This window comes from Ooceraea biroi, chromosome 1 (genome assembly GCF_003672135.1).
Source record: "Ooceraea biroi isolate clonal line C1 chromosome 1, Obir_v5.4, whole genome shotgun sequence".
Classification (NCBI taxonomy): domain Eukaryota; kingdom Metazoa; phylum Arthropoda; class Insecta; order Hymenoptera; family Formicidae; genus Ooceraea; species Ooceraea biroi.
In genome coordinates, this window is record NC_039506.1 from 24,249,587 (window position 1) to 24,274,128 (window position 24,542).

The window sequence follows — 24,542 nt, forward strand, 5'->3', positions numbered from 1 at the left end:
GTCAAATTTCTTGCCAGATACACGAGGTACCGTGACTATTATTAGAGTGAATAATGTGTAACTCATTTTAATTTCATGTAAAATTAAGGTATATTCATGTTATTACCATGAATAATTAATTTTCTAATTATACGTAAAGGAAAAATACAATATTTTCTAATTATACTTAAAGAAAGAATACTGTTGATTCTATTTAGAATGTAAGCGACGAATCACCTTGTTTTGATACATATCTACCCGCTCCTAACGAATCCACTACCGAATAGTGTCGTTCGAACCTCGTTAGCGACAGCAACTCAAGAAACCACCAGTATAATTCTTATTTCATTATCTTTGATTGCGAGTGACCAGAATTTGTAATTCAGCTATAATATATCGACTCGTTGTGCGAATTAACTTGACGATGCACTCAACTGTAAACTGTGTTTAAATTAAATAATTGTGTAACCAGTGAATTTCATCCAACAAATACAATATTAGTAAAAAAAGGAACTTTACTCAACTTGCTTCAACTAATAATCAAATAATTTATATCTGTGATTAATGTACACGACGCTGCTAACGTAAAAAGTAATAAAGGAAAAAGTAAGGAATAGCGAATCAGCCTACTGAAAGTTTCAAAATCTATAATTACGTGCAATTCTATAATTACGTGTATCATTTGACGTCTCGAGACTCGCATATTTGTCGTTGAGAACACAGTTCACTAAACAACCTTCACAAGAAAATAAAAGATATCTTCTTCCAACTTGTTGGTCTGAATAAAGATTTTTTAAGCCATTCAACGGACGACGTGAAGGCTATTACATTGCATAAGAAAACAACAAGAAACATTATAAGACAAAAATATATAATCTTTCACATATTGGCATTGCAAAACTGCAAGCGTCACAGATTTATGCGCATGTATTTTAATACCATAGTAATGTTTTGCATGTAACTGACGACGTATTTTTCTTCATCTTCCTTTGAACGATAAATTAACTCGTCTGACGACTACAGTACCTGCCAAAAGTATAACACCTTTTTGTGATTCTTGATCATAACTTTTGTCAGACAATTGAATAAGTAATACTCAAACGTATACAATACATAACTGACAGATTATGTGCATGATATGAGGTTACATATCACGATTTTCGATCATTTATTGATTTGCCAAAATCGCATTTTCGCCAAGTTATGCTCAAAAAACCAAAAGGTGATATATTTGTGGCCAGTACTGTATTTCCCACTGTTTATCTTATATCTCAAGGTGCATTAATAATACATAATACTATATGTTAAAATAGCCTTGGAGTGGAATCTATATAAGACTGATCTTGAAATAGCGTTCGGACTAATCGTAGGAACTACAGACACGATGAGATTCGCATTCGCTATACTTTGTGTTATAACGTTAGTTGGATTGTGCGTAGCACAAGAACTTCGTAAGTATTGTCGAAGACTTCTTTGTACTGTTGTACGTGAACGAAATAGAGATTTTTCTTGTGAGCACTCGATAACAAATGGACCATGAAAAACGATCTCACTAAAATAATGCAAATAAAACATTAATCATATATTCTATTTTATCCGATTTTCATTTCTGTTCACAGCTATAATTGCATGCCACCAAATATTGATGATTGCGATGATTAAGTATAAAGCACTGCCAGTTTTGCAAATTCGTGCGGCGGTAAAAATATAATCAGCATCGTAAACATATTATACAATATGAAGAGATACTTATATTGCATAAAACACAAAATAAGATTTTAAGTCTATTATTATACTATGGAATTCTGTCTGGATTCTGTTTATTATAAATTGAATTAAATCAAATTAAATTAAGGAGTGTCTGAAAAGATTGTAAAACAAAATCCAGCAAAAAGAACGATTTTTTTGTAGCTCGCAAGTTTCTGTTTCAAGTGTAAAACATTACTCACTAGTTCACTACGCCGTTATTTGAAGTTTCGATGATCTAATGACTTAAAACTGATCAATTTTTATCTCCGCTTCATTTTCAAGTCTTAATCATAATAATAATTCTGGAAATAGTTTTAATAATAAAATTTTAAGAATATTAAAAGTAATAATATAAAATAAGTGAAATAAATAAAATAATATAAAATTTATTACACTATGACTTTTTGACACTTATACAATGTTGACATCAGCATGTAAAATAATAACTAAATAATTAATAAAAATTAAGGGAAATAAAAAATAGTAAAAATTTAAAACATTAAAAAATTAACCTATTAAAAATATTAAGCTTAAATTTCCAAATAGATTACTTTATAATTATACATATCATATGCTGTCTTGAATCACGTTGGATCTACGTTGGACATATGACTGAATAAACGTGAAAAAAGTAAAGGAATATTTCTTTCAACTTGTACTGAAAACACGGATTTCTATAATAAGTCATTTTAAATGTGATTATTGCAGATTATTGTTAATTTAAATGACGCATGCTTTTCATCAGAATGATAGAAAAAGATGAAGCATGTTTCTCATTATCATCTGAGGTTACGAATATAATGACATTCGAGATTGACACTTCTATTTGTTACTTCGAAATGCATTAATATGCTTCCACAACGATAAATCTTGATATTCGAAACTATATAAAGGCAATCCTCTTTCCCTCCCTCATAACGAATAGTCGCAGTATTCGCAGGAACTGTCGACAAAATGATATTTCGCCTGTTTAGTCTAATCAGTTTCATAATGTTCGAATATAACGTTGTGCATGACACAGGAACTCATGATTCGCAGGTGTTCATCGAGAATTCTCTTTATCTCACTGTTATTTTACAAATAATAATGATCGAAATAATTAAGAAAATAAAAATACTTTATTGTGTATGAATAATTAATAATAATCATATAATACATGCCTGCTTTTTAAATTATACTTGAATCATTCAAGTTATGCGTAAAACTTTTCTTTAAGCGTGTAATATTTTAATCTATTTTAATTTAATCTATTTTAATCTATTTTAATTTAATCTATTTTAATCTATTTTAATTTTATTCAGCTGTAGTCATATGTCACCGAAATTCAAGCGACTTCTCTGCGTGCTTGAAGCGCGGGATGCAAGATGTATGGCCGCGATTTATTCAAGGTACTTGTCTTCACAGCGATTAATTTTAGCATTTTGATTTAAAGAAACTTTGTCCGACGCTTAGTAAATAACGTATCATCAATTTAAATATACACGTCCTTAAAGTAATTATTATTCCGATATTTCCCAAACGCTTAGTAGTACGTCAGGAAAATTTAGAGACTGATTGAATTCTATCCGGTTCAATTAAAAAATATAAAATAATCATCTGATTTAGGAGAAGTTTAAAATATTAAAAGACTGACAGTGATATTAATACATTTTATCTATATAGGGTTTACAGAAATCGATTTTCCACGATTGGAACCATTAAAAAACGAACATTTTCAACTATCATACAATAGTGGCTCCATAAACGTGGACATTACTATAATTAATACTACAACAGTGGGTTTTGCGAAAACTCGTATTTTGGATGTGAGACCACACTTTTTCGATGACGGCTTTCAAATAGAAATTGATATACATGTACCAAAACTGTACACTGAAGGCATTTTGAAAGTGAAGGGTAATATTGGCCCACTTGGTTTGACTATAAATCAAGGTAAAAATAAATAAATTTTATGTAAAGTAACAAAAAATTAATCACGTGTTAAATTGCACTATTTATATATATGCATATACGCGCGCGCGTGTTTGTCACTTTTGAGCATTTTAATTACTCGAATTTATAGTGTATATACATATATGTACCACTATCATGATATACATATATGTACAGACATATAAACACACGTATTGAGTCATAAGTAAAATATACAAAACGCATCTAATATTTAATTAAAATTTACAGTTACCATTTCACTAATTTCTTCTTATATTTATACCTATGAATAATCATAATTGTTTTTTAATTGTTTAATTGTCATATTATGTTTGAAAACTAATTATATTTATATCGCTTTTATAATTTACAGGACCGTTCAACTTAACTATAACAAATATCAGAGTAACGTGTAATATGATAGGACCCGTAATAAATGATAGATGGGTTGTAGAACATTTTTATGTTAATCCACAAATTGGTACCATGAAGGTATACTTCGAATTGTTCGAGAGCAAAGAAATCAGTAAGTATGACTATTGAAAGATTTATTGAACTTGACACATCTCATTTCCCTTCCTGTTAAATATCCTGAAATAGATTAGATTACAATTTATTTATATACAATGTAATTGTAAGTATAATATATATTGTTCTATACACATAATATATAATATATTCACATGACAGAGTCGCATATCAAAATTAAGTCATGAGTAATAAAAACTATTTAATTATTTCTGTCAACTCAGAATAAGTTAAATCGAGAAAATAAATTTGGTTTAGTTTTACGATACCGAAAAATGACTTTACAAAGTAATTGCTTATCAGATCTCTTTTTATTTCACCTTTTTCAAGCATTTGCATTACGAATTTATTTCAGCTTTCTTGAACACATTACTTACACAGTAAATGTCTATATTTACAGATGATCTCGCTGTGCAATTCATGAACGAATATTGGCCAACATATTATCGAGCAGTATCATCGACAGTGTTAGACAAGATAGATGAGTGGCTGTCCGAGTTAGCCAATCGCTTTTCCTCTCGGATTCCCTTCTCTGATGCAGTGCCAACATAAAATCCAAACACTTATTAAGCATAAAACACTGATAGTTTTGCAAGTAATTATGCATTATAGGGGAGACAGTACCAATGACCTTATGTTGACTATATGACAAGCCTGAGTAACTATCAAACGATACCTAGCCGACGGTCCCCCCCATCTATTACAAAGTTATTAACGAAATATAACAAATTGAAGTTTGACAATTGTAATGCGTTTTCGATAAATGTAATAATAAAGATAAACAACAAAAACCAAAATTAGAGCATAATAAACGTGTGAGCAAAGGGAAAAGCGAAGGCCACTCCTAATATAGGAATGCAAAGATAAATACCCTCTCAATTCAACCAATAGTTAGAAAATTGCGGTTTATTCAATAAACTTACATTGCTAATAACTTGTTAATAAACAGCGAGCACCGGATATAAGCTTTTGGTAACTACTCAGGATTGTAGACACGACAATATACACATATAAAGATCATTGAAGCTGTCTTTCCTGTAATGCATAATTACCAAAGTAAGAATAAAATAATATGAAATTTATTACACTACGACCTTATCAGACTTGTCGTACTATACGGAAAAAAATGAGGAATTAAAGAATAGTAAAAATTAGCCTGTCAAAAGTGGCAAATTTATATTTTTAAATTAGGTTACTGTATAATTATGCATATCGTTTGCTGTTTTGAGTTGCAAGCTCCGCGTTGAATATATGACCGAATAAATGTGAAAAAAGTGAAGGAATATTTCTTTCAACTTGTTGTACTGAAAATGTAGATTTTTATAATAAATTATTGTAAACAGGACAATTGCAGACTATTGCCTATATAAATGCGAGATAATCGCGTGATTGTGTATTGCGATTTATAACGCAGTGTATTATAACATAGCACGTTATAAATATATAGCATATTAAATAAGCAGTCACTTGTAATTTACTCATAATCACAAAAAAAGGGAGACGTCAGACTTAATATACAACAAATTGACTGCAGAATTGTGAAGCTGTTGTTGCTACAGATTTCTTAATAAGTTTATTTGATTAAAAGTGCTCTGCATTTCTCTATTTCCTCTTTCACACTAATAATGTAATAATATTAAAGTCACTGATCGGTGACGACGACAATTTGCTTAAGGGGTAACGCCACTCTAGCGCCCGGAAAAACAGCCTAATTTTGATAATTTTTTATGGGAATATAATGAATGGAATACAAAATCCGTTTAAAGGCCTTTATTGTACATACTTTGAAGTGTATTTACAAATTTTTATTGAATTTTTTTACAAAATGGCGGCGCCAGAGCTCAGCCTCTTCTCACAGATAGTGTTCCGCGGCCGGAAAGATTTCTCCTCCAATTTTTGACCTGGAACAAAAAACTAAACATTTTTGAGTCTTATATAAGGTTAGCTCGGGAAGTACGTACGGAAATTAAAAAATACCGTTTTTTGTAAAACTGACGCACGTTTGAACAAAAAGTTTCATTTTTAGGTAAAAAAAACTTTTTGTTCAAACGTGCGTCAGTTTTACAAAAAACGGTATTTTTTAATTTCCGTACGTAGTTCCCGAGCTAACCTTATATAAGACTCAAAAATGTTTAGTTTTTTGTTCCAGGTCAAAAATTGGAGGAGAAATCTTTCCGGCCGCGGAACACTATCTGTGAGAAGAGGCTGAGCTCTGGCGCCGCCATTTTGTAAAAAAATTCAATAAAAATTTGTAAATACACTTCAAAGTATGTACAATAAAGGCCTTTAAACGGATTTTGTATTCCATTCATTATATTCCCATAAAAAATTAGGCTGTTTTTCCGGGCGCTAGAGTGGCGTTACCCCTTAATCAGGAATTAAAAAATGTCCATCCTTACATTAATTTTTCGTTACATATGCTACAGATAAGAGAAAATATACTATATTTATAAATACTATATTCTTACATATGTATGTTTGATATATCATAAAGAAATAATATGCCATAAAACTAAAATTCTTTCATATGCTAATGCTATACTAGAACTTATACCATTAAACTTATTTTTCGTTTAGTAAATTTTTCTGTACATAGCAGATTTCTTATGTTCTTTTATGCTTTTTTAAATATATTAATATTTCATACACATATTTCTTACAATTATTATTAAAAATGAATTTAAATGATGCATGCTTTCAGTCGGGATGATCAGAAAAAAGATAAAGTGTGTTTCTTATTATCGTCTGAAGTTACGAATATAATAGTATTCGCGATTGATACTTCTAACATCTTTTTGTTACTGTGTTTAGAATTGCATTACTATGCTTCCACAACAAACCCTGATAAATCTTGATAGGAGACTATATAAAGGCAATCTTCATGACAAGCAGTCGGAGCATTCGCAGGAACTTACGACAAAATGATACTTCGTGTGTTTAGTTTAATCAGCTTCATAACGTTCGAATTGTGCGTGACACAGGAACACACGATTCGTAAGTGTTCTTCGAAAGTTCTTTTCATTTCATTATTATTTTAGAAAGGATAATGATCGAAATAATCGAGAAAATAAAAATATCATATTATGAGGAATTAATAATAGATACTCTCTAAATTTCTTGGAGTGAGATGTCACTACAAGCAATAATGAAAATACTGCCAGTCGAAAAGAGTGAAATTTCACCTTTTTAAAAGAGTAAAGTTATTCACGCTTATTTGGAGTGATTCTTCAACTCTGAAAAGAGTGTCATATTTCATAAAATAAAACTAATCAGTGAACACTCAGTGATTTTTTAATCTATAATTAGTTCTTGCCTTTAGATCTTCGTTGGATTCAAGTGCAGAAACCAATGAAAATATATCGTAATGAAAAATCACTGAGCGCTCACTGATCAGCTTTGTCTTCGCGGCCTATGTGATATTCTAACCTAAAACCTTCTGAACACGCAGAACCGGGAAATGGGAAGGCAATTTCACTCTAAACAGAGCGAAGTTTGGAGCGCTTATGTCTTCAATTTAAAAATAAGAGTGAAACTCTTCACTTTTTATCTTAAAGTGTATGAAGTCACTCTATTGGAGTGAATATTTACTCCATAGGAGTGAACTGGTCAGTAACTCCATGATTAGAGTGAAAATCGGCCGGATTTTCACTCCCAAAACTTTAGAGAGTACATAATACATGTCTACTTTTTAAATTATATATGAATAATCTTTCAAATAACGCACGAAACTTTTCTTTAAGCATCTGATATTTTAATCTATTTTAATTTTATTCAGCTGTAATCATATGTCACCGAAATTCGACCGACTTCTTTGCCTGCGCGAAGCGCGAGGTGCAAGAAGCATGGCCGCGAATAATTCAAGGTACTCGTCTTTAAAGCGATTAATTTTAGCATTTTGATTTAAAGAAACTTTGCCCGATGCTTAATAAATAAAATGTAATTTTGGGAGAACTTTGAAATATTAAAAGATTGATAGCCATATTAATACTTTCCATCTGTATAGGGTTTCCAGAAATCGATTTCCCATGTTTGGAGCCATTAAAAAAAGAATATTTCGAAGTATCATACAATAGTGACACCATAAAAGTAGATTTTACTCTAATCAATATTACACTGATGGGTTTGGCAAAGATTCGTATCTTGGATGCGAGACCATACTTTCTCGATGACGGCTTTCAAATAGAAATCGATGTACATATACCGCAATTGTATGCTGAAGGCAGTATGGAAGGGACGGGTAATTTGGGCCCATTTAGAGTAACTACAAATCAAGGTAAAACTAAATAAATTTTGTGCAAAAAATTAATCACGCGTTAAATTACGCTTTCGATTTTCAATAAGAATAAAATTAATCAAAAACTTCTCTTATCATATTTTTAGTAGATATCAATTAATTAAGTAATTAAAATACTCTCGAAAATTATATAGAGCTGGTTCAAAAATAATTGCGGTTTTTGCTATTCTCATTTAATAGCAAAAACTGCAATATTTATATTATAAATATATACATGTATTTTAAGTCATAAATAAAATATGTAAAAAGTGTCTAAACCATTTAATTAAAATTTACAATTACTTTGAAATATTATTAATCGCCAGTCAATTTCATATGTCAGATAAATATTTTCTTCCATCAAACCTGGCTAACATATGCTAGATGGTCACGTCTATTAAGCTGACACAGCCACTTTAGCACAATCAAATAAAACATTCATAGAAATTTAGTGCTCTTTTGTTGCTAATTTGTTGCTCTATTCCGGATTTTGTTGCTGCAGCCATTTCTTAAATCACAGTGGCTGTGCTAACTTTAAACTTAAGCTAGCACAGCCACTGTGATTTAAGAAATGGCTGCAGCAACAAAATCCGGAATAGAGCAACAAATTAGCAACAAAAGAGCACTAAATTTCTATGAATGTTTTATTTGATTGTGCTAAAGTGGCTGTGTCAGCTTAATAGACGTTAGATGGTCAGCAATAGATAAATCCCGTCGGCGTGCAGTATATCGCGTTTGAAAAAAGCAGAGATTTTAGTTTATCTATTGCTGACCATCTAGCATATGTTAGCCAGGTTTGATCGAAGAAAATATTTATCTGACATTTACAATTACTGTTTCAATAATTTCTTCTTATATTTATTCCTGTAAATAATCATGATTGCTTTATGATTGTTTAATTATCATATTATATTTGAAAACTATTTGATTATATTTATACCGCTTTTATAATTCACAGGACCGTTTAAATTAACTATAACAAATATCAGAGTAACGTGTAATATAATAGGACCCGTAATAAATGATAGATGGGTTGTAGAACATTTTTATGTTATTCCACAAATTGGTACCATGAAGGTATACTTCGAATTGCTCGACAGCAAAGAAATCAGTAAGTAGTAATATATTGAACTTGATACATCTTCTCGTTTCCCTTCCTGTTAAATATCCTGAAATCGATTACATGCAATTTATTTATATACAATGTAATTGTACGTATAATATATTGCTCTATATATATTATACACATAATATATTCACATTACAGAGACGCATATCAAAATTAAGTCATGAGTAGTAAGAAATACTTAATTGTTTCTATAAACACAGATTAAGTTAGATCAGGAGTATAAATTTGGTTTTGTCTTACAATATAGAAAACTACTTTACAAAATGATTCCTTATCAGATCTCTTTCCATTTTGCCTTTCTTCACGCATTTGCATTACGAATATATTAAGGCACATTTTCTTGAACACATCACTTACACAGTAAATGTCTATATTTACAGATGATCTCGCTGTGCAATTCATGAACGAATATTGGCCAACATATTATCGAGCAGTATCACCGACATTGTTTGACCAAATAGATATCTGGGCGTCTGATTTAGCCAATCGCTTGATTTCTCAATATTCCTTCTCCCAAACAATCCCGACGTAAAATCCAAACATTTATTAAGCATGAAGCACTGACAGTTTTGCAGATAATTATGTATTATAGGAGAGTATCAATGACCTTATGTTGTCTATATGATAAGCTTGAGTAACTACCTAAAAGTACCTATATATAGCCGGTACTTGTTACCTATTAAAAAGCTATTAATAAAATATAATAAACTGAAGTTTTACAATCGTAATGCTTTTTCGATAAATGTAACAATAAAGATAACAACAAAAACCAAAATCAAAGCATAATAAATGTGTAGGTGTAGACAAAGGGAAAAGCGGAGGCCACTTCTAATATAGGAATGTAAAGATAAATACCGTCTTAATCCAACCAATAGTTAGAAAATTACAGTTTATTCAATAAACTTACATTGTTAATAACTTTTTAATAAATAACGAGTACCGGTTATAAGCTTTTGGTAGCTACTCAGGATTATAGATTCGACATTATACATATCAAGATCGTTGAAGTTATACATAGCATATGCTGTTTTGAGTTACAAACTTTGCGTTAGATATATCATCAAAGAAATATGAATAAAGTGAAGAAATATTTGTTTTAACTTGCTGAACTTAAAAATGATTTTTTAAATTATTACAAACGCGGCAATAATCGCATGACAGTAAGAAGATGTAATGTGCATGTTGTATTAGAACATTGTATAGAATGTTAAATAGAATGTTTTAAGATATGCATTCACTTGTAGTTTAGTCATAAGCATAAAAACACGTGAGACTTCGGGCTTAATATACAAAAAATTGCTGAGAGCAGAAGTGTGATGGAATGTTGTTGCCGCTCAAGATTGATTAATAAGTTTATTTGAAACTGCATGATCACTACTTCCACGTCACTTACACTCATAAAACACAATTTGTTATCACTCAAATGTTATCATTCAAATCACTGATCGGCGAGGACGATAATAATGCGCTTGTTCAAAAATTAAAGATTTCGATTCTCACATCGATTATCTGTTAAATGTGCTACAGACAATAGAAAAGTTATTATGAGTTTGGAATACATATATGTTTTATATATTATAAAGATGTAATATATAACTTATTAATTAATGTAAAACTATAATTTATTCGTATGCTAATACTATAAATTATTTTTGAACTTATTTTTTGTTCAGTAAATCATTAAATCGTTGCTACATAACTGATTTCTTATCCGTCATTAGCGCTTTTTAAATATATCAACACATATATATTTTCTCTTACAATCATTATTTAAAAGAGGATTTAAATGACGCACGCTTTCTATCATTATAATCAAGAAGATAAAGAATGTTTTTTATTGTCATCTAAAGTAACGAATAATTTAATGTCATTTTTCATTGACACTTCTAACATTTCTTTTGTTCCTGTCTTTTGAAATGCATTAATATGATTCTACAACAAACTCTAATAAATCTTGATACCCGGGACTATATAAAAGCAATCCTCATAACAAGCAGTCGTAGCATTCACAGTTTGCACTTTGTCTGTACTTTGGGCAAAATGATACTTCGCGTGTTTAGTTTAATTAGTTTCATAGCGTTCGAATTGTGCGTGGCACAGCAACTCCCGCTTCGTAAGTATCCATTGAGAATATTCCTTATTTCACTGTTATTTTACAAATGACGGTAATCGAAATGATGTAAAAAGTAAAAATGTCATAAGTGTGAGAGCAATTAATAATAGACGCATAATATATAAATACATGTTCACTCTTTCTTTTCAAATTGTAAATAAATCATCCTTTATGTAATTCGCGCAACTTTTATTCAGGCATCTACTATTTTATTCTATTTTAATTTTATCTACAGCTGTAACCACATGTCATCAAGATTCACCTGATTTTTCTGTCTGCTTGAAACGCGGCTTGCAAGAAGCATGGTCGCGATTAGCTCAAGGTACTTGTCTTTAAAACAGTTACTTTTAGCACTTTGAGTTTTGTTAAATTTGTCCTAACGTTTAGAAAATAATATATTACGAATTGAAATGTATTCATCCTCAAAGCAATTATTATTCCGATTTTTATATTTGATTTTGAAACGTTTAGTAAGACAGTCATGATAAATTGAGAGACTGATTGAATTCTATCCGAGTAAAAAATATAAGAGAATTTTTTGATTAAGGGAAACTAAAATTAAAAAAAATTGATAGTCAATTAATATATTTATCCGTATAGGTTTTCCAGAATTTGATTTTCCAAGTTTGGATCCACTTATTTATCATTATCGTGCATCATTCGAAAGTAACTCTTTAAATGCTGACATTACCGTATCCAATAGTACAGCGGTGGGTTTGGCGAAAACTCGTATCTTGGATGTGAGATCACATTTTTTTGGTGACCGTTTTCGAATAGAACTCGATTTAGATATACCAAAATTATATCTTGAAGGAATCATGGCAGTGAAGGGTAATTTAGGTCCATTCAGAATGGATACAAACCCAGGTAAAAAAATGAACAAATTTTGTGCAATATGCCAAAAAATTAATCGTGTGTTAAAGTACGCTTTCAATTTTGAATAAGAATGCAATAAAAACTTCTTTCATCATAATTTTAATATCAGTAAATTCAGATAATTAAAATACTCTTACATATTTATTATATATATAATATAAATATTTAGTCATAAATAAAATATGTAAAGCGCCTCTAAAAAATATAAAATTTAAACTGCTGTTTCAATAATTCATTTCCAAATTTATTCCTATGAATAATCATGATTTCTTTTGTGATTGTTTAATTACCATACAATTTTTGAAAACTACTTTATTGTATTTACATTGTTTTTATAATTTATGCGACAGAAAAGTTCAACTTATCCATAATAGATGTCAAAGCAACATGTAATACAACAGGAAACATAGTAAATGATAAAGTAATTATAGAACATTTTAATATTGTTCCGGAAATTGGTAATCTGAAGATATACTTCAAATTGCTTAGGAGCAAAGAACTCAGTAAGTATTGAACTAATTTATTGAATCCTACACATTGTTTTGTTTCTCTTCTTGTTAAATATCTTGAAACAAATTACACATATGTATGTATTTATGCGGAATGATATTGTTATAATATACATTGCACCATACACATAATATATTCACATTACAGAATCGTTTATCAAAATTAAACCATGAGTAATAAGAAATACTTAATTGTTTCTATACACTTAGAAGAAATTAAATAAACAATATAAATGAAATAAGAAGTACAAATTTGGTTTTCTTTTACAATACCGGAAAACTATTTTACAAATTGATTCCTTATCAGACTCGTTTTTATTTTGCCGTTCTTCAAGCATTGTATTACGATATTTATCTTGTATATTACAATTATTTATCTTTCCTTGAACACATCAATCATACAATTTTTATATTTACAGATGATTTTGCCGTGCAATTCATAAACGAAAATTGGCCCGCATATTATCAAGGAATAACATCATCAGCGATCAGTAGGCTAGAACCGTGGCTGATCGATTTGATCAATCGCTGGATGTCCAAGATTTTCTTCTTTCAAGCACAGCCAACATAAAAAAATAAGCATTTATTAAGAATAGAGCACTGACAGTTTTGCAGATAATTATAAATTATAGGAGAGGTAACTCCAATTACGTTATATTGTCTATGGCAAGCCATGAAAATGATTATTTTAAGTAACTATCAAAAGATAATTATTAAGATAAGTATTACAAGATAAATATTATAAAGTTATTAACAAATTATAACAAATTGAAATTTAATAATTATAATGCTTTTTTGATAACAATAAAAATAACAACAAAAACCACAATCAAAATTTATGTGCAGAGCGAGCATTGGTCACTCCTAATGTAAGAATGTAAAGATGAATATCTTCTCAACCTTTCCAACTCATAGTTGGAAATAGTAAAAGTAGCAAAATAATACTTAAGAATTTATTACAGATTAAGAATCATCGTATACTACTAATATAATTATAAGAGAGCTCGATAAAAAATCGAATGATCAGTAGTGATAAATTTACATTGTCAAGACATATAATTTTGTAATTATTTGCATCGTTTACTACTGTGGAGCTTGCAAGTTTCGCGCTAGAATTATGTCTGAATAAAGACTCGAGAAAAATATAAAGTTATGCTTTCTTACAATCTGTTGATCTGAATAATGATTATTAAAGCATTGTAAACGATAGTCGCATAATGCTGTGTTGTATTTCACGAGAAAAAGTTACCTGTGTTATTATGTGTTCCGGCTTGTTATATAATATTATAATACATAGCTCTATAAACGTACAGTGTATATTAAGTATACACATGCTCCTAATTTATTCGTAATCAGAAAAACAGATGAGGCTTCATGCAATTATATAAAAAAACTGCTGAGCTTGCAGAATATTTTTCTCGCTTATAAGTTTACAAGAAATTTATCTAATTAAAATAAACATTATTTTCTTTCTGTGATAACATATTGTTGTTAACATCATTGATCAACGATAACGACAACAATTTTCACGATCAAGAACTAAAACAAACTCTAATTTTTATTTAAATTCGATGTTAAATACATCATAGAGAAAAAGTAATGCATTATATAAGTTCAAAATATATATATTATAGAATATAGAATACATATATTCATGTATCATAGATAATATACTATACGTATATATAGTATAATTAAAAATTCATTCCAGTATTGCAATTTTTTTATTATCTCCAACATTCCTTGACGTAATAAAGTTTTTATCTTCTTTATATTCCCTTTAATTAAACACATTTAATTATACATATGTATTCCAATTATCACTAAACAGTACCACTTAAATGACGTAGACATTTAAGAAGATAAAATGTGTATTCTTTTTTGTCATCTTAAGTCATCAATAATTTATTATTTGCTAACTTCTTCTTATTCACTATCTTCTAGTTTCAACATCTTTTTCTTCCTGTTGTTTAGACAGACCTTAATAATATGCAATTTTATAATATGTTGCAAGAAACAAGTCTCGAGATTTTATAAAAGCAGTTCCTAACAAAGAGCCAAATCATTCACACCAGAACTTTAGTCAGGATGGTACTTCGCATGCTTAGTCTAATTAGCATCATAGCATTCGAATTGTGTGTGGCGGAAGAACTCACGCTTCGTAAGTAATCTTCGAGAATTGTTTTTATTTTAGCGACGCTTTCCACTCAATATATCAAAAACTACGAAAAAATAAAGAGGAAATTTCTATTGAATAATTAATAATAAACATAACATAGTATGTTTACTTTGCAAATTATAATTGATCACACTTCAGATAAATCGTACAATTTTTATTTCTTCTTCTACTATTTTACTCGAGATTTATTTTTATTCAGCTGTAAACACATGCCATCAAGATGCAGCGGATTATTCTACCTGTTTAAAAGACGCAACACAGGAGGCATGGCCACGAATTGCTCAAGGTACCCATCTTCACAATAATTAAAGAGTTAGCACTTCGATTATTATTATACATTTTGTGCAAGCATTTAGTAAATAAGATACCACAAATTTATGAACTCAAATTTCATTCAATCTGAGTAAAAAACGTAAAACCCTCGGTAAAACCTTTTCTCTGATTAAGGGTCTTTAATATACTAATTGATCAGTAGTAACATTAGTTTATATTAATCTTGACAGGACTTCCGGAATTAAACTTTCCATCGATGGATCCAATGTTTTACGAGAATCATCACGCTATTTATGATGCCGGCGAAATACGTGCAGATATCGAGGTGACTAATATTACTATGATTGGTCTTAAAGACATACGTTTCACGGCCGTGAAAGCACATTTTTTAGACAAGGATGTCTTTCGCTTGGAAGTTGACTTCTTGATGCCAAAGGCATTCAGTTGGGGCACTATTAAAACGATCGGATCTGTGGGACCGTTTAGATTAAATAGCACAGGTACAAAAAGAAATCTTATGGATAAATTCTACAATGTACAAATCCGTTGTGGGATATATTATTTATGATATAGAAAGATTAATCACACGAGTTAAATTACACTTCCAACTTTCGATTCTCATTACGATGAAATATTCGATGAAAGATCAGTTTAAAACTTTCTTATTACAATATAATTATGCAACAATCAAGATGATCACGATTGTAATGGTGCCAAATATTTATTAAATATTAATTTAGCACAGATAGATATAATTGCATTTATAGTTATTCAAATAATCTTTAATCATTAAGTACGTCTAGAGATAATTAAGTTTTTTTAATAAGTTATTAATTATTACTGTTTTATGTTTAAAAACTATATCGCATTTTACACTAATATTGTAATACATGCAACAGGACACTACAACGTAACTATGACAGGCATTAAATCGAAATGGATTATAACGGGTCATGTAAAAGATGACAAATGGATCGTAGAACAGTATCGGGCAATTCCGACAATTACAACTTTGAAGATGAACACGTCTGGTATAGTGGATAGCGAAGAAATCGGTAAGTATTATCGATATATATATATATATATATATAGTAAAAGTATCGAATTAACGTCAAATATAAGCTTTATTTTTTCTTCTTACGATTAATATAATTTTTTTCATACACGCAAAATTATCCAAATAGAGCTGTTTCAATATGCTCAATGTAAATAATCTATATTAAAAAAATTCTTATGAATTTCTTCTTAAAACTTTATCTGAAACAGTCATACACGCAAAAATAACTTCAAGTTATCATTCAAATGAGATTAGATAAATGTTTTAATTAAAAGCTGAGGTTTATTTTTTATATTATTTTGTGTATGTATGTATATATATATATATATATATATATATATGTCAAAATCATTTTTATTAATTTTTATTATTTTTATTAATTATCTTCAAGATATTTCAAATGTGTTTAGGATGTTTTCTTTTTTTTCTTCTTTTTATAACATGTAAAATGTTTTAAACTAATCAATTAGTCATTCTCTAATTGCATAATCATGTGCATCCTATTGTATTCAAGGATAGCTTCTATAATTATATCAACAAGTTTAATAAGTTTATACCGCGTTTTACTTTGCCAGTACTAATTAGGCAATACTTCGAGATAATTTTGTAAACATCATTCAATAATATAAAAATGTTGCACATTAGAATTTCGAATTAATTACTATATGAAAATTATCTATCGTTGCCTTAAAAATAGAAAAATATCAAATAAATTGCAGTATCTTCTATTAATATCAGAAATTTATTTTACAAAATAAATTCTATTATTCCTTGTTTTATTTTTCTTAATTTATATTTATTGCGCGCGCGCACACACACACACACACACACACAAAGTTAATGCATATACATTTCGGTAATTTTCTCTGGAACTCATTCTTATTCATAAATTCTCATTTACAGAAAAACTCATCGATGACTTTGTGAACGAATACTGGCCAATACTGTATCGTGCAATGGCATCAACGATCATCGATACGTGGGAGCCCTGGTGTATCGATAAGGCCAATAGGTTATTCTCAAAGGTTTCTTTCTCAAAAGTATTTCCAAAGTAAACTTCAAACATTTATTAAGCGCACAACAATAGCAGACTTTACGGGATCGTTAAGAATGCATGCAACTTTGTAAATATTGTGTGCAGTACGAAGAGACACTTGCATAAAGCTAAAAAGAGAGTGAAACTTTTTGTGTATAAGTATTCTGTATCAAGAACATTTGTGAAGTGTACGAAACAATTACCACTTCACACAGAAGGATCAAGCCTTTATATTGCTTACTGCTTATTACTTCAAATTCAACGTACTAGCAAAAATTCGAGGATATTTGTAATTTTGGTGAAGTACTAGCAGTGCTTAATATTAATCATTATTTATCTGCAATTAATACTCATATTTTAGTAATAACAAGTTTGAAAATAGTAAAAATAACAATAAAATAATTGGGAGTTAGTTACATCACGACAGTATGCGACATGCACTATTGATGTAAAATAAGAATGAGAAATAAAAGATAGAAAAAATCAATGTATCAAAAGTGGCAAATTTATATTCTTGAAATAAGTATTATTTTAATTATGCATAATAATTATGTATACCGTTTGCTGTTTCGGAACTTACGAGCGTTGAGCTCGAAATATAACCGAATAGATAGTTGAGAAAAATGAAAGAATAGCTGCATTGAGTCTTTTAATCTAAATAAAGATTCTGAAGTTATTGTAAATGTAATGATAGTTCCGTGATAGTCGCATCCTATAATAAGTTCTGTGTCACATAGCATAATAAAACGCGATTTACGATTCGCTGCGTTGGTAAGAATGCAGTAAAGTCTATTAGTGTATATTAAAATGTACACATTCGTAATTTATTGGCAATCACAAAACCGGTGAATTTCAAACTTAATATTAAAAAAACTGTTGAGTATGCAAAATCATGTACAATGTTTGATTGTCAACATTACTCAAGAAGTTTGCCTGATTAAAATAACTTCATCAATATTTTATTCTACATTGTAATGACAATTTTTTGTTAGCATTCCTGATTAACCCCTTCAGCGGCAAATAGAATATCACTGTTTGTGCCCCTGGTGGCACCAAAAAAAAAGTAATCGGATTTTAAAGACACCTTGTATTTAGGGATTTTTTGGCTCGCGAAATATGAATTTGAGGTACAAAATTTCATAATTCAAAATGGCCGATCCAATATGGCGGTCAAAAAACCAAAATCTATCTATTTGTTATGAAAACTGGTATCTAAAGGGTTTTTGAGCCGCTGAATACGAATTTGAGATACAAAATTTCATAATTCAAAATGGCGGATCCAATATGGTGGTCAAAACACCAAATCTATCTAAGAACAATTGAAAAACTGACAAGTATTTGTATCTTAGAATTGGGAACCCAAACTATCTTTGGAAAGATGCATCCAAAAACTTAGTGAAAAAGTTTTTATTTATTTTGTGCCACTTCATTGGGTTCGACATTTTGAATTTTGCAATTTTGTACCTCAAATTCAGCGACTGAAAAAATTCTTGGATATCAGTTTTCATAACACTCAGATAGATTTTGCTTTTTTGACCGCAATATTGGGTCCGTCATTTTGAATTTTGGAATTGTGATCTGAGATTCGTATTCATCAGTCCCAAAAACTCTTAGATATCAGATTTAATAACATTCCGAACAAATTTTGATTTTATGATTATATTTGATCGCCATATTGGATCTGTCATTTTGAATTTTGAAATTTTGACTATGGATTCGTATTCAGCGACCCAAAAAGCTTTTGGGTACTAAGTTTTATGAAGATCGGCCCAATCAATCGAAAAAAATACAAGGACGCCATATGGCGTCAATGCCGCCAAAGGGGTTAAGAATAAAAACAATTTGCATAACCGGGAACTAGAAAATTCAAATCGTAATATAATTTCTTGTTAAATATACCATGCAAAAAAGGATATGTTATGAATTCAGATTACCTACATGTATGATCTACATGTATATTTATTACAGAAATAATGAAACTAACTTTCTTTCAACCTTTCTTCTTATGCTAATATCATAATGAAAGTTTTTATTCACTATATAATATTTCTTCGACATAATAAATTCTTTTATTTTAATATGTCCATATATATTCTACACACAATTATCAATTATCCGTTACGAAAATTATTAGAAAACCATTGACTTTGATTGATGGCAAGGAAAAAGAAATGATGTTTTAACACTTTGATGAGAATTATTATGAATAATGTAATAATCTTCGAAACAGACACTTGTAACACTTTTTTTGTTTCGTTTTTCCATGTGACTTAATAATGATTCTGTGATACGTCGTTAGAGATGTGTATTTAGCCAAGACTATATAAAGGCAATCTTCAGGAGGAGCAACCAGATCAGTCGAAGCAACTTTAGACAAGATGATATTTCGCGTGTCTAATCTAATTAGCTTTGCAGCATTCGGATTGTGCAGGGCAAAGGAACAAATGCTTCGTAAGTGTTATTTGAGAACTTTTCTGATTTATTATTCTACACTATTTTTCATATGATCGAAACAATAAAAATATTTTGTTGTCTGACCAATTACTAATAAATGCGTAACATATGTCTACTTTTCGACTTATAATCGAATTATTCTCTTAAGATAATTCGCAATGTCACTCTTCTGCTTACTATTTTATTTGATTTTAATTTCTACCCAGTTGTAACCACACATGCCATCGGGATGCAACGGATTATTCTACCTGCTTAAGAGACGCAGTACAAGAAGCATGGCCGGCCACGATTTGTTCCAGGTATCTTGGTTTGAAAGCAATTAATTTTTGCATCTTGACTTTTACATGCTGTCTCAAGACGCCTGATCAATAAGAGATCGCAAATTTATGAACTAAATCAAATTTCATTTAATCTAAAAAGTATGAAAGAACTTTGACTAAAACATGTTTACATTTGCAAATATCGCAAATAAAATTCTAAATATAAAGTAATAACTTCGTTCAATGCAAAATATGCAAAACTTTCTTTGAATAATGAATTTCGATATATTAATTCATCGATACTAACGTTAGTTTATTCATCTTGACAGGACTTCCGGAATTCAACTTTCCGTCTTTAAATCCTTATACGTTTTACGATCATCATCACGCCACCTATGATAGTGGAATATTATACATCGATGTTCAGGCAATCAACATTAGTTTAAAAGGTTTTAGGAACATTCGTTTCTTGGATGCAGAAGCATATTTCACCGACAATATTTTCCATTTGGACATAGATGTTCAAACATCACAGATTATCGAGGATCGAGGAGGCCTAGCTCATATAATAGGCAGCGCGAGTCCGTTCACATTAAACAGCACAGGTACAAAAATATTCTCTGTACGAATTGTGGAATACGCAACCATGTGGTAAGATATAACTCCATTTATAACGTCAAAAGTTTAATCACATGTTAAATTACAATAGTTCTATCCGTTATCCGGATAGAATTATCAATATATGTTTAATTTATATAATTTAGAAAAATTCTTATGAATTTCTTCTTAAAAATTTATCTAAAACATTCTATACTCAACTCACGGTTTTCAATTCTTAATGGACAATTAGTTAAAATCTTTCTTATTACAATCTTATTATAAGACAATCAAGACAATCATGATTGAAATGGTTGCAAATACACTATATATTTAGTACAGGTAACTATAATTGCATACACTTACATTTATTACAGTAAGTTTTAATTATTAAATATTCCAACACAATCAATAATCAAACATTTTTTAAATAATTTGCTAATTGTTACTATTTTGTTGAAAAAATTCTAACGTATTTACACTATGTGTTAATATATACCATAGGATATTTCAAAGTAACTGTAATAGACATCAAAGCAAGATGGATTATAGCGGGTCCTGTAGCAGGTGACAGATGGATCGTAGAACGTTTTCTTATTCCGCTAAAAATTAAGGATTTAAATATACATTTGACTGGTTTCCATGGCAGCGAAGAACTTGGTAAGTATCGAATAAACTTCAAGTGCAGTGTTACTTATTTTTTAATATAATTTTTCTTATACGCACAAAATTATCCAGATAGAAGTATCAATATATAGTCAATTTATATAACGTACATCAATTCTTATGAATTTCTTCATAAAATTTATCTAAAGCAATCACACAAAAATAGAAGTGATATCTCGTAAGTAATTACATGAATCTTCAAAATTAAAAACTAAGAAACCATTATTGGAGGCATGTGTACGTTAAACTCATGTTTATTTCTTACTAATTGTGCGTAATTAAGATTTGATAAAATTGCGATAATGATATTCTTTCTTTTTTTATGTTATATCAAATTTTTAAGCTATTAAATTAATCATCTTCTAATTGCGTTGAACATACATAAAATTATAATCAGGAAGGTCAATCGTTGACGTTTCTGTTTCTTAAATTCGCGTTTATTCTTTAAAAATTATTCATGCACTTTATCCTTGAAGAAAACATTTCATAAACACTATTCCATGACATACTTAATATCGCATATCAGAATTAAGAATTATAATAAATCACGAAAAACATAGAAATAATTTATTATTTCCGTAAAAATGGTAAAAGTTTAAATAAATTGAAATGAGTTTTCTATGACGTCGGAAGTCTATTTTACAAAGTAAACTTCTATCAGTTCTCTTTTTAATACATCAAATTTTGTATTTGTATTGCACATTTACATGTACATATTTCGCTACTATTTATCAGGAACATATCACTGCTCCTAAATTTTCATTTGCAGATAATTTTCTCGAAGACTTCGCGAACGAATACTGGTCGACGTATATCGAATAGTAGCGCCAATTGTATTCCAATTGGTAAAAAAAATACGCCAAGTACATAAAAAAGCAAAACTAAATATGATGAAATCCATAGTTAATTAGTTAACTAGCCAAGTACCTAGAAGCAATTCAGTTTGAGGATTTGTAATTTGAAATAATACTTGGCGTGCCCGGGTCGCATTGGACATGTATTCTTCTAAATTTGTACTGCTTTGAGTATTTTCACTAATGACTCGTAAATCTTTGTATTTGCTAATATTAAAACAAATACGTTTACAGTTTTGCACATTAGCGGAGTGATTATAAATATCCCTTTTCATTACTCACTCAATACAAATAACATACACATAGAGTTTACACAAATTATAGGTAGGACGTACGTTTTAATGAGACCCGGGCACGCCAAGTATTATTTCAAATTACAAATCCTCAAACTGAATTGCTTCTAGGTACTTGGCTAGTTAACTATGGATTTCATCATATTTAATTTTGCTGTTTTATGTACTTGGCGTATTGTTTTACCTTTGTAAGGTTTTTTTAGAGGGATCTCTTATTTCCAAATGTTCGCTTCTCGAAAGTATTTCCGAAATAAACTTCAGAAATTTATTAAGCATGAAGAAACAGCAGACTGCGCAATTCTACTAAAATCATATTCAACTTCATGTATATACTGGGTAGGATGCCTTGAATTTCGCAAACATTATATATGTGTATGTATGCTTTGTTGTCTGTGTGACGTATATATATACACACAATACGACGTATGTGTTACTAACTCTGGAAACCGGCTAGATGAGGTAAACTAGGTGAGGTAACCGACTAGATATTTTAAATACATGAAACGTACTAGGCGATTCACCGTTGGATAAAATAAACCGATCAAACCGGCAGTGTGAACATTCGCGCTTTGAGAGACGACGCGACGTGACGATCCGCGCTGTAAACGATTCCGCGAGCGACAATTCGATTCTAGTACAATTGATATAACTTTCTTTTATATTTTTATTAATAGTGAAAAATATACCTAATATTGTTTCCATATCAAATACCATCTTTGATTAATTTGAAAGTCTTACACTTGCGACTTATTATTTCAAGCGTAACTTGCAACAATATTTGCAGTTTTGGTGAAATACTAGCAGTGCTTAATATTTAACTATTATTTATCTCTAATTACTATTTAAGTTTTAGTAGTAAGTGTGAAAATAGTAAAAGTAACAATACAATAATCGGCAGTTAATAACATTACTTTATGCGACCTGCGTCCGTCGTGCATTGTCGCTGTAAACTAAAAGTGCGAAATAAAAGATAATAAAAATTATTAAAAGTGGCCAATGTAAATACATTCTTAAAATGGATATAATTTTGTAATTACGCATATTACTTGCTGTTTCGAAACTTGCAAACTCTTAGGCTCGAGATATAAACGAATATATTAGAAAACAATGAAAGAATATTTCCTTTTAATTTTTTGATCTGAATATATATTCTGAATTCTGAATTCGTTGCAAAACTGACAATAATCGCGTAATGAAACTGTGTAACATCGCACAAGGTGCAAATTTAATTCATTTCAAGTAACGTAGAATGCAATAATGTGTATCAGCAATGCACATTCGTAAGTTATTGGCAATTAGAAAGAAAATGAACTTCAAACTTAAGATAAAAAACTGCTCAGAATGCAAAATTATAATTAATACAATGTCTCACTGTTCAAGATTATTCAAGAAGTTGATGCAACTAAAATTATTTATACAATATTCTCTTCTACACTGTAATAATAACTTCTTGTTAACATATTTAATGAAGAATAAAAACAATAATTTACACAACCGGGAACTAGAGATTTCACTTCTTATTGCAATTTCTTGTTAAATATAATATATACAAAAGGATATGTTACGAATTCAGAATACATGCTTTACATATGTATTTAATATAGAAATAAAACGTTATGAAAATAATTTTCTTTCATGTGCCAAATATCATAATGAAATTATTTTCTATTCAGTATATAACATTTGTTATATATTGTTCGACGTAATAAATTCTTTTTCTGTTCTATTTTTTAAATATGTCCATATATATTCTACACATACATCTCAATTATCCGGTATGAAAAT

The 24,542-nt window shown here is 29.7% G+C and overlaps 5 protein-coding genes across 7 annotated transcripts in view; 4 read left to right on the forward strand and 1 right to left on the reverse strand.

Moving 5' to 3' along the window:
* LOC105279368 (SAM and SH3 domain-containing protein 1) overlaps positions 1-24,542 on the reverse strand; it is a 332,254-nt gene that overhangs the window by 156,923 nt on the left and 150,789 nt on the right. The window lies entirely within an intron of this gene.
* Positions 1,322-5,339, forward strand: LOC105279369. 2 transcript variants are annotated; one of them, XM_011339099.3, is made up of 6 exons: positions 1,324-1,430; positions 1,599-1,678; positions 3,030-3,116; positions 3,391-3,660; positions 4,034-4,186; positions 4,589-5,339. In XM_011339099.3, the coding sequence occupies exons 3-6, from the start codon at positions 3,086-3,088 to the stop codon at positions 4,738-4,740; spliced, it is 606 nt and encodes a 201-aa protein (XP_011337401.1). In that variant the 5' UTR covers positions 1,324-1,430; positions 1,599-1,678; positions 3,030-3,085; the 3' UTR covers positions 4,741-5,339. The 2 variants fall into 2 exon arrangements, with proteins under 2 accessions (XP_011337400.1, XP_011337401.1); XM_011339098.2 differs by lacking the exon at positions 1,599-1,678 and having other exon boundaries at positions 1,322-1,430.
* Positions 7,056-11,168, forward strand: LOC105279371. Its single transcript, XM_011339100.3, has 5 exons — positions 7,056-7,182; positions 7,964-8,050; positions 8,192-8,461; positions 9,420-9,572; positions 9,971-11,168. The coding sequence occupies exons 1-5, from the start codon at positions 7,110-7,112 to the stop codon at positions 10,120-10,122; spliced, it is 735 nt and encodes a 244-aa protein (XP_011337402.1). The 5' UTR covers positions 7,056-7,109; the 3' UTR covers positions 10,123-11,168.
* On the forward strand, positions 11,571-14,566 carry LOC105279372. The gene is made up of 5 exons (XM_026972715.1): positions 11,571-11,703; positions 11,939-12,025; positions 12,304-12,570; positions 12,930-13,082; positions 13,508-14,566. Exons 1-5 carry the CDS (start codon positions 11,631-11,633, stop codon positions 13,657-13,659), a joined length of 732 nt encoding a protein of 243 aa, XP_026828516.1. The 5' UTR covers positions 11,571-11,630; the 3' UTR covers positions 13,660-14,566.
* Positions 15,138-18,124, forward strand: LOC105279373. Its single transcript, XM_011339103.3, has 5 exons — positions 15,138-15,249; positions 15,467-15,553; positions 15,771-16,040; positions 16,440-16,595; positions 17,501-18,124. Exons 1-5 carry the CDS (start codon positions 15,177-15,179, stop codon positions 17,650-17,652), a joined length of 738 nt encoding a protein of 245 aa, XP_011337405.1. The 5' UTR covers positions 15,138-15,176; the 3' UTR covers positions 17,653-18,124.